This window comes from Buceros rhinoceros, unplaced genomic scaffold (assembly GCF_000710305.1).
Source record: "Buceros rhinoceros silvestris isolate BGI_N320 unplaced genomic scaffold, ASM71030v1 scaffold12431, whole genome shotgun sequence".
Classification (NCBI taxonomy): domain Eukaryota; kingdom Metazoa; phylum Chordata; class Aves; order Bucerotiformes; family Bucerotidae; genus Buceros; species Buceros rhinoceros.
Genome location: NW_010393734.1, coordinates 58,293 through 73,223, shown reverse-complemented (window position 1 = coordinate 73,223; position 14,931 = coordinate 58,293). Strand labels below are relative to the sequence as shown.

Sequence of the window (14,931 nt, the reverse complement as noted above, 5' to 3'; positions counted from 1 at the left end):
TTTTTTGTTGTCATTTTTTCTCTTTTTGTTTTTTTTTGCAGTAGCTATTTCTCTTTTATCTGGATATTTCTTTTTTTTTTTTTTTTTTTTTTTTGCATGGAGGATCATTACCTGAAGTAGTAGTAAGTGGCTCTTCCTCTACTGGAAATATTCAGACCCCGTTGTAGGTGGAGCCAGGAATCTAACTGTGTTGGGCATTCTCCAGACACAAAAGAGGATCCCTGTTCCCCAAAGGGGTCTCGCAGCCTGTTTAATTCTTATTTAAAAAAATCTCAAAAATAACCTATCTTAATGTAATAACTATATGCAGAAATTTCAACGCTGTTAAGATGTGAAAATTTCTCCTCTATTTTTAAATAATTTCAAAGTTTTTTTTTTCTTATAGTGGGAAAGCAAAACTATACTGCGGAATGAACCTTTAATTCTAGAAGGAGGCTATGAAAACTGGCTGCTTTGTTTTCCCCAGTACACAACAAACGCTAAAGTAACTCCACCCCAGCATAGCAGGAGTGAAGCAGTGACTGTTTCTTGTAAGTATAAAGGATGACACACCCACACCCACCATGTGTGTGTAATTACTGGACATCTTTAATCCTTTCAAATATGTTTGGGATAGCATTGTTCTGGGTAAATCTAAATCTTGGTATGGAACACGGGAGTTATTTTGGTTTTGTGATTTGAAGTTTTTCTCTTGCTTCCCTCCTGCCCCCCCCCCAAAGTGGATTTTACATATCCATCTCTGGAAGAGCCAGCTCCCATTCCACCCGTTGTTGCTATAAAGCCATTTCCAACAGAAGTGATTGAAAATGAAGAAATGGGAGATAATTTGGAAGAAAGACTGAAATCGCTTAACAGACCAAACATACAGGATGCTGCTGTTCCCAAATCTGATGGTTCATTTGTAGTTAATCCAGTATCAACTACAAGAAGCATCCCTGAGGTAAACTGAGTTTCTTTTTTTCAGAGTTCATCTATTAGAGACCCACTACGTGCAGAAGCTTAAATCAACAAGGGAACATACTCAGTATTTGTTTAAGCCTTGTACACAAATGCATGGTTCAGAGACTATTGGTGCTCTGTGAAGCCACAGTATCTAGTCTACAGCACTTCAGGAAACTAAATACACTTAACATAATTGCAGAGCTTTTTGTGAATATTTTTATATAAGTACCAGAGAAATGAGAGGTCGGCAATTGAACATTAATTCAGAAAATCGGTAAGCAAACTTTTCTACTTAAAACATGCATGATGAAATACAAGGATGGCAGTTACGCCATGGCTTACCTTGGCTATTGCAAAGGTCTGCTTTCCAGCAATGGTATCTTCCTTCAAATAATATTTAGGTGGTTCGTCACTCTCAGCCTAGTAGCAAAAGTGTAAAGATTTGTTTCTTCCTTTCATAGGGATAAAACTTTCTCAAACCACCTTCGTAGAGTCCCTGCACTAAAATAACATTTTCTTTAGGAGACAAGGCTAAAGTCAAACTCTTCACTTGATACAGATTTCAGCTAAGCGACTCTAAACTGTGAAATTTCTGTTCTTCCCTAATCCAGGCAAGCTTTTATTTCTTCAGAACTTCACCATCAAAAACAACCTACTCTCCTAGGTCTGAGCATAAGCCAGTCTTAAATATCTCTTTCCATCAAGCAGTTCACGTGCTTTGTCACATGATCGAGAGACTCAAATCCAAATTAGGCCTGATTGCCCTAAAATGTTCACCTGTGAACGCTTGAAAATGAAAGAGTTTCAGTAATCAGTGCTTAATGCTGTTCTTACCGTTCTTCAGGGCTTGTTGATTCGTATCTCACACCTGGAAGTTAAGGGAATACCTAATTTTACTAATGAGCAATATGAATTACCAGATTTAATGACACTGAAATTCACTATCTCTTTAGCAGAATTCAACTATATTATCATCTTTATTCTCTTAGAAATCTTGTGTAGAAAAAGCTTAGCTAACAGAGCAGTAATAGCTATAGTGACTTGTTTTATACTTTGTATTACAGATTGACCGTACTAAAAAGCCTTCACTAAAAATCCCCAATGATAACAGACCAAAATCTCAAAGTACAGTCAGTGATAAGCAACCTGTTGAGAATGGACAGATAATTCCAGACCGGTCCACAAAACCAGTATATGATGCAAAGAGCATTCTGACAGAAGAAGAAAAAAGTCGTGTACATGCAGAAACTGCTGCTTTGTTAGAGAAAAACAGACGAGAAAAAGAACTTCGGGAGAGGCAACAAGAAGAACAGAGAGAGAGACTCAAGCGAGAAAAAGAAGAACAAGAACAAAAAGCAAAAGAAGAACAGAAAGAAAAGGAATACAAAGAAAAGCTACAGCAATCCAAAGAGGACAGAGAACAGGAGAGGGATGAACAAATAAAGAGAGAACAGGAAGAAAAGGAACAAGAAAGAGTACGCAAAGAAGCAATGGAAGCAAAAAAGCAAAATATCAGTGAACTAGAAAGCATTGGTGGAAAAAGGATTGAGATTGACAAAATATCAATGGAAGTAAGAGAAAAGGGATCTCGAACACCAGAAATGCAGAGACGAGCACTGGGTGATGCATCTCCAGCCTCTGTGACTGTTTCAGGCAAGGTTAGTGAAAAAGAGAAAATGATCACCAAATGTGGAGTAATTATTCAGGATGGTCTGTGAGTGTGTACTCCGGTATCAATCTAGAAATTTGAAATGCATCATTGGATTTTTATGGAGGCCATCTTTACGTAACTGTAGAGAAGAAAATTAAAATCAAGACACAAAGAGTTAGATTTTTTTTTCTTTCCCTGCAAGACAGCCTTGTTTTCTTGCTTGTAGGTGGGCAGCATGGAATCCCCACAGGGTTACGAAACTTGCCACTGACGTGGAGCTAGAAGGGGTAGTTCACAGGCTGCAATCCTGTTTCAAAAATAAGAGGCATGGTGACGTTTCATGTACTGTACCAGCCCAGAACTGTATACTACACTGTTGTAATATGTTAGGGACAGAACTGTGTTACCCTAACAAACTCCTCAGTGGCCCCAGCTGCGTAAATGGTAACGTAAGAGGATTTGTTGACTGGCATAGGAAGGAAAGCAATACCCTAATCTAGTATTTTTGCAGACAACAGTCAGTTCTAACTTTTTTTTTTTTTTGAGGTGGGAGTATTTCACATTTCCTTCTTTCCTCAGATTCTTGGGGGGAAAAAAAGGCAAAATTTCTGACTAAAAAAATCACCTTACCATGAAACAGAGGCCATTTGTGAAGCTGAGTTAATGACAGAACAGATGCCTTTAAAACCGTTTCTCAACATTTTTTTCTCCCTTTGCAATTGTGGTGTTATTTGACCAAATTTTGGTGCTTGTGTAATGCAAATGCACAAAGAAGCCAAAATAAATCTTCCTGGCAACCTCAGCACAGTCATTCCTGAGCTTTGACTGTCAGAGCAACTTCACATAATCCCCAAATGCCTGCCTGTGATAGAATACATTCATAATGTTGGCTTCACAGTTAGCCTTTTTCATGGAGAGGCTCTGTCATAGTGAGAAGTAAAAGGGGAAAAAGTCTTTCATTTAAAAAACCAAACTGTAAAAACCACAGCTTCGGGGGTGGGGGGAGGGGAGTACTGTAGGTGGAACTTCAGCACTTTATTTCTGAGCTCTTGAAGCTATGTAACAGACTGTCTTACCTAATACAACATTCAGCTGCTACAAAGGCTGTTCCAGGGAATTGCCTACAGTATAGACTAGGAAGAGTAAAAGATGTGTAGAAACCTGCTTCAACTGCTTCTTTGTGGCACATGCATTTGTTTAACAAGCAAAAAAGAAAATACAACTCTGCTTTTTCCCTGTTTTGCTTTATCAGCATTCGTTATTGACATGCCAGATGAACATTGAAAGCCTTCTTTCAAAATCTTTTACAGCAAACTGGGGTCAAAGGACAACCAGACAGTGGAGCTCAAAAGCCAGGACCCCTTAGAGAGGATTCTGAACAAGATACTGAAAGACTTAAAGTAAATACAATGTGTTGTATGTAGCCCAAACTAAGCAAGTGCAGACGCTTTATGATTATTACATTACGTTCAATTCCACCTCATTTCAGTTTTTAAAGTCATCATCTTAAGAAAAGACTATGCCATATTTGCAGCCATTTGCTTTTTTTTTCATTTGTGGCATTCATCTGAAAAAAAATATTTGAAGCTTTCGCTAGAAGCCTTTGTGTTTCTGATGGCATTAACTAGCACTCCGCCCTAGCTGTTCATCTCATGCATACTCCTTCGCATACCGCTTCAAAAGGGAGGAAAGGTCATCTCGATGCGTTTAACAGAAGCACACATTCCTGCGTAAGGTAGCTTCTTTAGGGAAGAAATTGAGTATTCAGACTTCTGTGAGACTGGAGTCCCTTTTTTTCTGGAGCACGCTGACAAGTGGGCTTTGTTTAAATTGAGCCGTAGAAAACGGTAGTGCTGTATTACCATTACAATACTGTATTTCCAGCTGTAGTCAAAGATGTCTTGTTGAACTGTTCTGCGCTGAATCATGTAGTGATACAGCTTGTTGCTTCACATAAGTAACTGTATGTACCTGACATTTCTGTTTACTCGTTAGTCTCAGCGGGAGCCGTTGATAAGAGCACGGAGTGAGGAAATGGGGAGGATAATACCAGGACTGCCTGCAGGTTGGGCAAAGGTAACTTTCTATTCTGATGTTACAATCCAGTTGCCACGTGCAGTTTTGTAATGCATTTTGGTTGTGTTGTATTTCTCAGATCTTGTTGTACTTTTGATTTTTTTTCTTTAAATATTTTCCCCCTTCAACTTCCACGTGGTAATTTTCTGAATTTTAACATAATTTGTATTGAAACCAGGAGAGCTCATCTGCTGTTTCTGGTACTGAACAGTTGCTGTTTAAATATGCATGTTGGTGAAAGTGGTGCCTTCCAGTAAATTTAATCCATTAAGTACTGAGGCCAGTCACGACTTTTAACATCTCAGTGTTTGAGAAATGTGTGCGCTGTACTTACAGTAGTTCAAAATAGGTAAGTAAGTTAATAATGGATTTTTACTTGGTTTTGAAACAATTTATTTTCTTTCCCCAAGTTTCTGGATCCAATCACTGGAACCTTTCGTTACTATCACTCGCCAACAAATACTGTTCATATGTATCCACCAGAAATGGCTCCTTCATCCACTCCTCCATCAACCCCTCCAACTCATAAACCCAAGCCGCAGGTGACCGTTGAACGAGAAAGAGAACATTCCAAACTGAAGCGCTCCTACTCTTCCCCAGATATAAGCCAAGCCATTCAGGAGGAAGAGAAGAAAAGAATTCCTCTAACTCCTGCTGTCAATCGTGACAATAAGTACGTCTGATAAGTTACAGCACAGCTCATGCAGTGTGGTAGCATACAGGACCTTCTTTGTGATTAACCAACCGAAATCCATTCGTAGTTTCTAAGTAGGTGTGAAAGGATGCAAGAGTGATAGACTTACATTTCATTGCTAAAAGTCCAGCGTACGGGGCCGTTCTCTTTGGAGAATTAAAGTCACTCTTAGGTATTAACATGCATTTCAGAGGTCACAGTGCAGTTGGACAATCGTTGCTTTTTACACTGTGGTATTTGTGTTAGCATATTAAATACCAGTCTTCTGACAGCTTGTGCAACGCAGCGTTTTCCAGGTTTTAGAGTGGGCTAAATCTACAGCTAATTCTTCATCTGTGAATCTAAGGAAAATCCCCCAAAACCACCTGAGAGAGGCTATAACTCAGCCTCGTTATAGGCTGGTGCGTATTGATTTCTCACTGTGCATTGACTGGTTTTGAATACCTTAAATGATGGCATTTGGTGACATCTTGTGCCAGGATACACCTCATTCCCTGAGAGGGAGGGTGGTACTGTCGGCTTTTGTGGCAGCCTTGTCATGTGTCTGAGACTCCTAAAAAATAACTTCTTCCTTACAGACCAGTCTGTTACACTAAAGCAGAAATTTCAAGACTTTCTGCTTCTCAAATTCGGAATCTTAATCCCGTGTTTGGGGGATCGGGACCAGCTCTTACAGGACTTCGTAATCTAGGGAACACTTGCTATATGAATTCCATATTACAGTGTCTGTGCAATGCACCTCACCTGGCTGATTACTTTAACAGAAACCTGTACCAAGATGACATTAACAGGTAATGCTCTCTTACTCTCATCCTTCCATTTATAACTGAAGGGAAAAAAACATCTGCCTCTACGATTATAAATTCAAGACTTGGTGGGGCTGAGGGGGGATGTTTGGTTTTTAAGTAGGAGACACAGGCTAACTTGTAAGAGTCTTGACATTTTCAAAATTCGCCTGTGTGTAACGAAATAGGTTTTACTGGACAGTTGTAATTAAACTGTGATTACCACACGCGTGAACACAAGTGTACTAGAGTCTCCTAAAAGCAAACCGACTATTTAAATAGCACTTTACAAAGCACGCTGGAAACGGCTGTACCTTCGATCAGCCCAGCCTCAAATATGGAACCAAATTACATTGCCAGAGTAGATAGAAATTTTAACTCGGGTCTAACAGCCAGTTTTTCTTGGTCTAAAGAAATTACTTGGAAATTGGGATAACATCTTGAATTAATGACAGTATTTTTAAAAAGAAGTTACTTGAAGGGCTCACTTTTTTTTTTGTCTGTTTAATTGTACAGGTCAAATTTCCTGGGGCATAAAGGTGAAGTGGCTGAAGAGTTTGGTGTGATAATGAAAGCTTTATGGACAGGACAGTATAAATATATCAGTCCAAAGGACTTTAAAATTACAATTGGGAAGATTAATGACCAATTTGCAGGATATAGCCAACAGGACTCCCAAGAATTGCTTCTCTTTCTGATGGACGGCTTGCATGAAGACCTAAATAAAGTAAGCAATAGACCCTTAACAAATTATACATCTGTCAGATGATCAAAAGTAAGACATTTTTAAAAGACTCTCTTATTTCATGAGACGGTTCCAGTAACTTGTATAGAAGGCAATGCGAGTACTCAGGATTAAAGGAGGAATTTTGTTTCAGACAGTAGAAGGTACTGAAGGGAGTAAAGGAGGAAGCCTGACTAGATAAGAAACGGATAGCTGCACTCGCCTGTTTAAATACTCTGGCAAATATTCCATAGGGTGTTTGCCTATAGATGAGACTTTGTATTTCTGTACATCTTAATATGTGGCTCTGGCGTTTAAACCTCTGTTACCCAGGCCGACAACAGGAAAAGATACAAGGAAGAAAACAACGATCACCTTGATGACTTCCGAGCAGCGGAACTAGCTTGGCACAAACACAAGCAGCTCAACGAATCCATTATTGTGGCACTCTTCCAAGGCCAGTTCAAATCTACGGTGCAGTGTCTTACGTGTCACAGGAAGTCCCGAACCTTTGAGGCTTTCATGTATTTGTCGTTACCACTTGCGTCCACTAGTAAATGTACGCTGCAGGTACGTGGAACTAGGGAGGAACAGTTCCTGGCGTAAGAGCATTTCTGTGTGACTTCACTACGATGTTGCTTATGCTCAGCCTCTTGTTGAAAGGGTTGGTCAATATTCCAGCTTAATTTACACTAACCTGAAACTTGAACAGATTTGAGTCTTCATTTTGCTAATTCTTCTAAAGCTGAAAAAAAAGCAGGTCATTCCCTAAAAGTTTTGAAATACAAGCAGGACAGAAACAGGGAAGCCGCAGTAGCAGAAAAGACCTGTATAGTGTTTGCTTTTGTAGGTCATAGTATAAATATTGTGTGGTTTTAAACAAAACATTGTAGGGATCTTTTGAAGGACTCGCAGCTAATCAATGTATGCCGTAAAACTGACTTTCAGACATCAATTTAACTCACTTGTCCTCATTCGTGTGAAACGCAGCTTGAAGATAATTGATGCAGGTTAACAACTGAACGGGAAACAACACTTTTGTAAAGACCTGCCCCTGTGTTTGTCTTTCGTTTTAGGAATGCCTTAGACTGTTCTCCAAAGAGGAGAAGCTCACTGACAACAATAGGTTTTACTGTAGCCATTGCAAAACTCGAAGGGATTCTTTGAAAAAAATAGAAATTTGGAAATTACCACCTGTTCTTCTCGTGCACTTGAAACGGTAAGAGAAACGGTGACGGGTGGAAATCAGTGGGGATGAAGTGACCGGGCTTTGGTGGAGACTGACTGTTCCAGCACACCGGCTGAACATTTTTAATTGGAGAAAGTTCCAGACGTTTTTCCAGTCGTAATGTTGCAAGAATTTTATTTGTATCCGATGCCTCTTTATTAGACCAGAGTTCACAACTTAGATTTTTAGTTCACGACAACGTAGATTTCACAAGTGATCTCTTCTCACTTGCGCTGGCATTAGCAAAACTGGGAGACAGATGCTTTAGCCGAGACCAGGTTCTGGTTAAGAACAGGGAAAACATGCTTAGTATTCTTAAACAGCTTGTGAGCAATCTGTAACTGCTGATGATGCTTTTTAACTCTCCAGATTTTCCTATGATGGAAGATGGAAGCAAAAGCTTCAGACTTCTGTAGATTTCCCGTTGGAAACTCTTGACCTTTCACAGTATGTTATTGGTCCAAAGAATAACTTGAAGAGATACAATCTGTTTTCAGTATCAGTAAGTAACGATGTCCTGAAGTTCAGCTGGGCTTGGTGCTGAGGCTGGGGTTAGCCCATGAGGTTCCTCCAGGTTTCCAAGCTGCCTACCTGACTGCAGATCAAGTTGTATTCTTTAAAAGAATGACTGCTATTGCATAAAACCCTCACGTTCCGGATTATTGCCCAGGGAAGAACTGGCAGATTTCGAGGCTATCAATTCTGTTCTTTTCTTTTCTCACGTTTACAGAATCATTACGGCGGGTTGGACGGAGGGCACTACACAGCCTACTGCAAAAACGCCTCCAAACAGCGCTGGTTTAAGTTTGACGACCATGAAGTGTCTGAGATCTCGGCATCGTCTGTGAAATCCTCAGCTGCCTATATTCTCTTTTACACTTCTTACGAACAGCGAGCAGTGGATATGGCCACGTAAAGTAGTGGGGGTTAAGAAAACCGGCTTTCTTTTTGTAAGAGCAAAGCGCGTGTGGGAATGCATATCAATATGCAGAACTGCGACAAACGGTCACTTACAGATACGGGGGTGGTTGCAGCAGCTTTTCTGCGAGCAGGCTCTTTCTGGTCAGTACTAGGCTTAAAACCCAGAAGACTGATTAGTAATGCTGCCGTCTGTGAAACCATTTAAAAGCAAACTTGCATTACCGTTTCTTCAAAAAACAACTCTCTTTCTAGTCTGCTCCAAAATTAAATTCTAGCTTAGACACCTGAAATCTATTAACAAGTAGTTTAAAATGTCTTAAAATCCCAAGGCATATCTCGATCTATTTTTTTCTTTCACTGTTATGGCCTTTTCACATTTCTAACCTTAAGCTTGATTCTACTGTGAATACTCTAGAACGATGTAAACAGTTAGGAATGTCAGTGTACATATTGATTGCATACTTGCACATCAGAACTATGTATATAATAAAATGTTGTCCTTTTTGTGAGACTCTCTAAAACTCAGAGGAGTTGATTTGCGTTTTATTTGCCAGCTCTAATTACAACACAACTTAATGAAAAAGCAGAGCTGTATTTTTTCTGTTAGCTTTTGTCAATATTTGTGCTCTTCAGAGTTACTCTAAACAAACAAGATTTTCCTTTTTAATTTTTTAATATAAATTTTCATGTACACATGCATTAAAAAACTCTAATGAAGAAATGATTTAAAAATACATCCCATTAAATGTATGGTTTGGGTTTGGTGTTTTCGTTCTCAACGAGTTGTGTAATGTCAGGAGTCTACATAATGACAGTCTGAATCACGTTCACACACCTTAAGGGTCCCGCGGATGAAAAAAATACTACTTTGTGTACAACCGATTAGTTTAGAAACTATTTTAGTTGCATCTTGGGCATTTCTTTCCCTGCTCTGGATTGGGGTCAGCTTTCCCTCTCCAGTGAAGTTGGCATTCAGAAATCTGACCTCCTACATTCCGAGCTGTTACCTGTCCACATGTGCGTGTCTTGCTGATGGAGTTAAGACAAAGAGGGATTGTTTTCCAGAAGCTTACACGCTGCAAACAAATGTGCGGTGCCACAGGGACAAAAGCGACAGTACTGAGTAATGCCTTCTCCTACGAGTGGTCCCTTCATCCCCCGCTCTCGTCTGAAACACACCCCTCAGCCGTCTGCTCACACGCTTTCACCTCGTATGCGACTGTTGGTGCAAGGCAGCTTAAACCAGCACAGTACACTTAATCCACAGAGAAACGGGAACTGCAGGTAAGTGCATCTGTGTGCTCAGCATCTGTGTGCTTTTGAGGGATGTAAGAGATTTGTCCTGGAAAACAACCCGTAGACCTCGTACAGGTGGAGCGGATGCATGCTCCTTAACGGGCCTAGAAGCTGAAACTCCTCTCTCTAGAAATCACTGCCTGAAAGACCACAACAGGTCCTTGGTAGTGCAAATACGCTACAGTTTATTGATAAAACAGGAGATAAGCTGTGTCAGTCTGCACTGAGGAGTTCGGGATCTTGGCGACCCGTGCATCGTCGAAGCTGTACCAGCTTCCGGTGAGGAAGTGCTTGCAGAATGCGGTGTAGTGGCCACTGTCCAGCAAACCAGTGTGGTTCTGCAACAATCGACACAGTCTTAAAACAAGCCTCGCTCGCTCTTCGTACAAGCAAAGCTAGCAACTGGCAATTGTGCTCCGTTTGCACTTGAAAAAGATGGAGGAGAAGATTGTAGCCCGCTTTGGCCTGCAGTGAGGAATGTTCATTCAATTAAATGCTTTAAGACAGAGCAGACTGACGACGATTGCTTTTGCAATATTAAGTTTGCAACCCAGCTACAAGCCCTGATACAGGTCACCTTAAGCAGGCCCCACTGGAGTGCGCGATGGAAAAAGAGACCATTTAGTCCTTATTTATAAACGGGATCCACGCAGGATCATGAGTTCATGCGGAAAAGGCTGAGGAGGTTCCAGCCAGGCATTGTGTGCAGGGAGTGCGTGCTTTATGGACTGGAAGGTGGGGGGAAGGAGAGAGGAGTGGTAACTTCTCCACTGCTCTGGTTCCATACTGGTACTGGATTAGGGCCGCAGCAGGTGAGAAAAGAGGTGTATGAAAAATAGATATAAATCACATTTGTAAAGGCCAAACTGATACAGACTTCATCTGCTCCGTGAGGCCGGGCGCTGGAGATGGAAGCAGGGAAGGCCAAACTCACCACGACAGCACACAGGCTGTACTGCGCATCCTCGCGGAAAAGTCGGGAGCCGTAGGGAGAGAGATCCAGCTTGCTGAGCGGGTAGCGGATGTCAGTCCCCAGTTTCTGTTTGTGCTTGCCTTGGCATTCAAACCTGAAACACAGTTTCAAACTATTTTAAGTAACACTCGAACTTCTTTCTTGCATTGCGGTGGTTGCTTAACTGACTTTCCTAGTGGAAGGGAAAACCAACAAACGACTACCAGTGTTTTGAAAGAGATCTGCAGCGATGTTGAGTATTACACCCACAAGAGACGTCCAGCAAGAAAAGCAAAGCTCTTGCTTCAGAAATGGGGACAGGTGCCAAGAGCAGCCAGAAGTCAACTCGGCATCGCTGCCACTGTGTCCTAAAACTCTGGGACTGCGCTGCCCGTGTCAGCTCTTCTTTTGTGCCAGGCTCCACCCCATTTCCTCTGGGACTTTCAGTACAACACTGTACTTTTAAACCTTTATAACGTGGCCCAGGGCTACAGCTGGGGACCGCAAGTTCCTTTGAGCACGTCAAGGAAAGCAGCTGCTGAACGGGAAGTTAAATAAACTTCACATAATGTAGTTCTGGCAAGCCAGATCATCCCACAGCAATTTTCTTTATAGGCTGGAAGTCGTTAAGAATAAATTCAGTACCAGGCCACGTGTGGCTGGTAAAGCCTGCTACCAGGAGCTCCTAACAGCCATGCCTCTTCGTGTAGTGGACGCAGGTGTTTAGACCTGGCTTAGTTACGGGATAAACACAAATACACTCTCTCAGCTGCAGTAATGACAAGCAAAACGCCACGTTTCAGTCCTGCGCTAACAACCCAAGTCACAAGCTCTCCCACTTGCCACAGGAGCTCGTGTTCGCAGAGGTGTCTGACCACATGAACTGCTGTACTCAGCTGCAGTCAGTCCCTCCTCGGAGTTTTTATTCCTTTTGGAGGAGAGATCCCACGTGTGGTGAGTGCAGTTTGGCAGGCTGCAGTACGCAGCGCAGCAGAACACCCGTCTGAGCCTGCAGGAAAGCATCTGCGTGTTTGGCAGGTAGATGCCTGTAACAGCCCATTTAGCTTCCAGGTATCACAAGTACTAAAAACAGTCATTTGCAGAGATATTCTTTTCCTTCTATGCAAGCACAAGTGACTGTCCTTCACATCCCACAAAGCCCAGGAAGTGGCCGTGTCTTATCCCATGTAGGCTGTACCTTTTTAGGTGAAAAATAATGATCTTCGGAGCCTTGGTTATGGTGGCCTTTACTACAGCATCTTGGTTTTTTCCACACGAAGAACAGTGGACTTGGTTGGTGGAAGTCAGTGTGTCTTGCTGGAAAAAGCATTTGAGACAGTCCTGTCAAAGGGAAAAGAAAAAAAATCATTTGATCAAACAGTTCTGCATCCCTGAAGATCCTCCTGAGCAAGGCAAGAGGAGGAGTGCCCTGCTTTGGAACTCTTCCTAATAGAATCATGATGTAGCAAGGCTGACACTGCAAAAACTCTTGGAACACAAAGCGTCAACACCAGCTTCCTTTTCCCCCCCAATGAGGATGAGCAAAAGAAACCCTCAAGGCTGCTGTTGGACACTCTAAATATTTTTCACCCCACGTCCGCTCAGGAGCGTTGCTCCCATAGCCGTACCAGCCTCTGTGGTGCGGAGACCAGTGCAGAACCCCCACCTCTCTTAGGACCAGTTCAAAGACTCCACAGTGCCCAGGAACAAAGGAAACTACAGACCTGCATCTTTTTCATAACACAACACCTATTGTTAACACTAGTTCATAATAGTTACACCTATTAATAACACTAGTCTGAGCCCCCTACTCCCCCGTGAGGCAGAAGCCAGCAGGAAGGCAGGAGAAGCGGTACCTGCAGAGAGCACACGCTCCTAGACGGGATGGGCAGGGAAAGAACGGTGAAGCTCTCGGGTTTCTCGGTGGTGGTCTCGCACTCCTGACATGTGATACTGTAACTGAGCTGTCCCTGAAATAACTGTGTGATAATAGATGTTTCGCTGACGTTCACTCCCCCTCCTTTTGCACTGGTTACGCGTTGTCTTTTGCTTGACTATAGAGAAGAAAAAAATTAGTAAAACGTGGGTCACGAAGTGATTCAGAGGTGCCTTCACTGGGTTTCAATGGTCGCTGCCCACTGCCTGCGTAGCCAGTAGTTAGAATAGTCACAGAATTTGGCTCTAACAAGCTATTGCTTCACTTGATATTTCACATACGGAGAGTAAGCTAGAGTACTTTTCTGAGAGGAATTAAACAAAAATATAATATTCTGGACATTAGATGGGGGCGATTTAACTGCTAGGCAAGCTCTTTATCAGTGGATCCGAAGAAGAGAAAGGCAGACACGGGGGCATGGCAGGCATGAAGATTTCAGACAGATGAAAAGGAGTAAGAGCGTAAAGCATGGAAGGAGCGAGGAGAGATTGGTGAGGATAACGGAGCTGCAGACGGCATTACCATTTAGATAGCACTGAACAAGAAGCAAATGAATAATTGTGTGTACGTGGGTAGGAGACAAAGGAGAAGAAAATGACCATTTTTAGCAGCCACATCATGTAGTTCACGAGAGAAGCACCGGCAATTATTCCATGGAATCCTAAATCATTAAATGCAAATATGAAACACCACAGCTGAGCTCTTACTTTCTTGAGAGCCCTGTGGAGCTCGTTCAGCACACAGATCAGAAACTCCTGCGCATCCTGCTGAGTCCACTTGCAAAAAGTTGGGTGCTGTATCCCAAGGACGGAATGAAAAGCCTCTGGGGAAACACAGTCAAACTCTCCAAGCCACATATTGGACAACAAGCAGGCAAAGGCAGATGCAGACGTGCCATTCTTCCTTGGGAAAAATAAATATAAGATTCAGGTCAAGTATGAAAAGATGTGGCTCTATCTTCAGATGGGAGCGTTAATACATAAACCTAGAAAATACAGATAGCATGGCTCAAGTATAGCTGGTCATTTGGTTTGAGGGGCTCTGCACATACTAGAAAATAGTAGGACTCATCATCAAGACAGTAACTGGTATTACCAACACAACAAACAAACAAAAAGTGCTGCAGTTACTCAGCGAGGAAACAACTCAGGGTCTCAGAGGAAGGAGAAGGAAACCAGCGTGTGGCCAATTGGACTGTAACTGCCTGGCGGGGAGCCGATGGGTGGCTGCCTTGGACGTTTCTCATGGCAACATGTACCCTGTGGGAGGCAAACAGCAGTGCCACGCAGAAAAATACAAGCAGCACGAATAAATCAACTTACGTCTGTAGGGCGCCTCTGTACTTTCCCGAGAGAAAATACTCCACGAGCGGTGGCACACTGCAGAGGCACTGCAGAATGGCGTTCATGTAGCACGTGTTGCCGAGATTCCTCAGGCCGGTGAGCCCTGGGCACGGGCTGTTCTCCTCCTCCATCGCTTCCTTGCAGGAATACTTCACATTTCCTCAGCAAATAGAGTTGAACTTCCACCCGCTAGGAGAAACCCCACAGCAGTGGAACTCTAAAATGCTCTGGTCCTCCTTGTATCACGTCTTTCAGAAAGCAGTACTGGCTAGAGGAGATGTTTCCTGCTGTTTTGGGATCGTCCTTGTAAGTGACATTCGTATCTACTTCCATCAAGCTGATACAGTGGTAAGGGCTCTCCACCTCCCACACTAAGCTCTTCC

General features: G+C 42.4%; 2 protein-coding genes across 3 annotated transcripts in view; one reads left to right on the top strand and one right to left on the bottom strand.

Annotated features, from left to right (window-relative positions):
* Positions 1-9,855, top strand: part of USP8 (ubiquitin specific peptidase 8) — a 17,095-nt gene extending 7,240 nt beyond the window's left edge. For both annotated transcript variants that reach the window (XM_010144984.1, XM_010144983.1), the window contains exons 8-19: positions 386-530; positions 720-940; positions 2,007-2,600; positions 3,904-3,993; positions 4,589-4,669; positions 5,080-5,342; positions 5,942-6,154; positions 6,665-6,875; positions 7,206-7,442; positions 7,949-8,091; positions 8,470-8,602; positions 8,831-9,855. In XM_010144984.1, the coding sequence (XP_010143286.1) occupies positions 386-530; positions 720-940; positions 2,007-2,600; positions 3,904-3,993; positions 4,589-4,669; positions 5,080-5,342; positions 5,942-6,154; positions 6,665-6,875; positions 7,206-7,442; positions 7,949-8,091; positions 8,470-8,602; positions 8,831-9,016 (2,517 nt within the window). In that variant the 3' untranslated portion in view covers positions 9,017-9,855. The remainder of the gene's footprint in view (positions 1-385; positions 531-719; positions 941-2,006; positions 2,601-3,903; positions 3,994-4,588; positions 4,670-5,079; positions 5,343-5,941; positions 6,155-6,664; positions 6,876-7,205; positions 7,443-7,948; positions 8,092-8,469; positions 8,603-8,830) is intronic.
* Positions 9,856-10,502: 647 nt separating this feature from the next.
* USP50 (ubiquitin specific peptidase 50) lies at positions 10,503-14,679 on the bottom strand. The gene is made up of 6 exons (XM_010144987.1): positions 14,528-14,679; positions 13,913-14,108; positions 13,126-13,323; positions 12,468-12,610; positions 11,252-11,384; positions 10,503-10,655 (listed from the first exon to the last, which is right to left on the bottom strand). The coding sequence occupies exons 1-6, from the start codon at positions 14,677-14,679 to the stop codon at positions 10,503-10,505; spliced, it is 975 nt and encodes a 324-aa protein (XP_010143289.1).
* Positions 14,680-14,931: the final 252 nt, after the last annotated feature.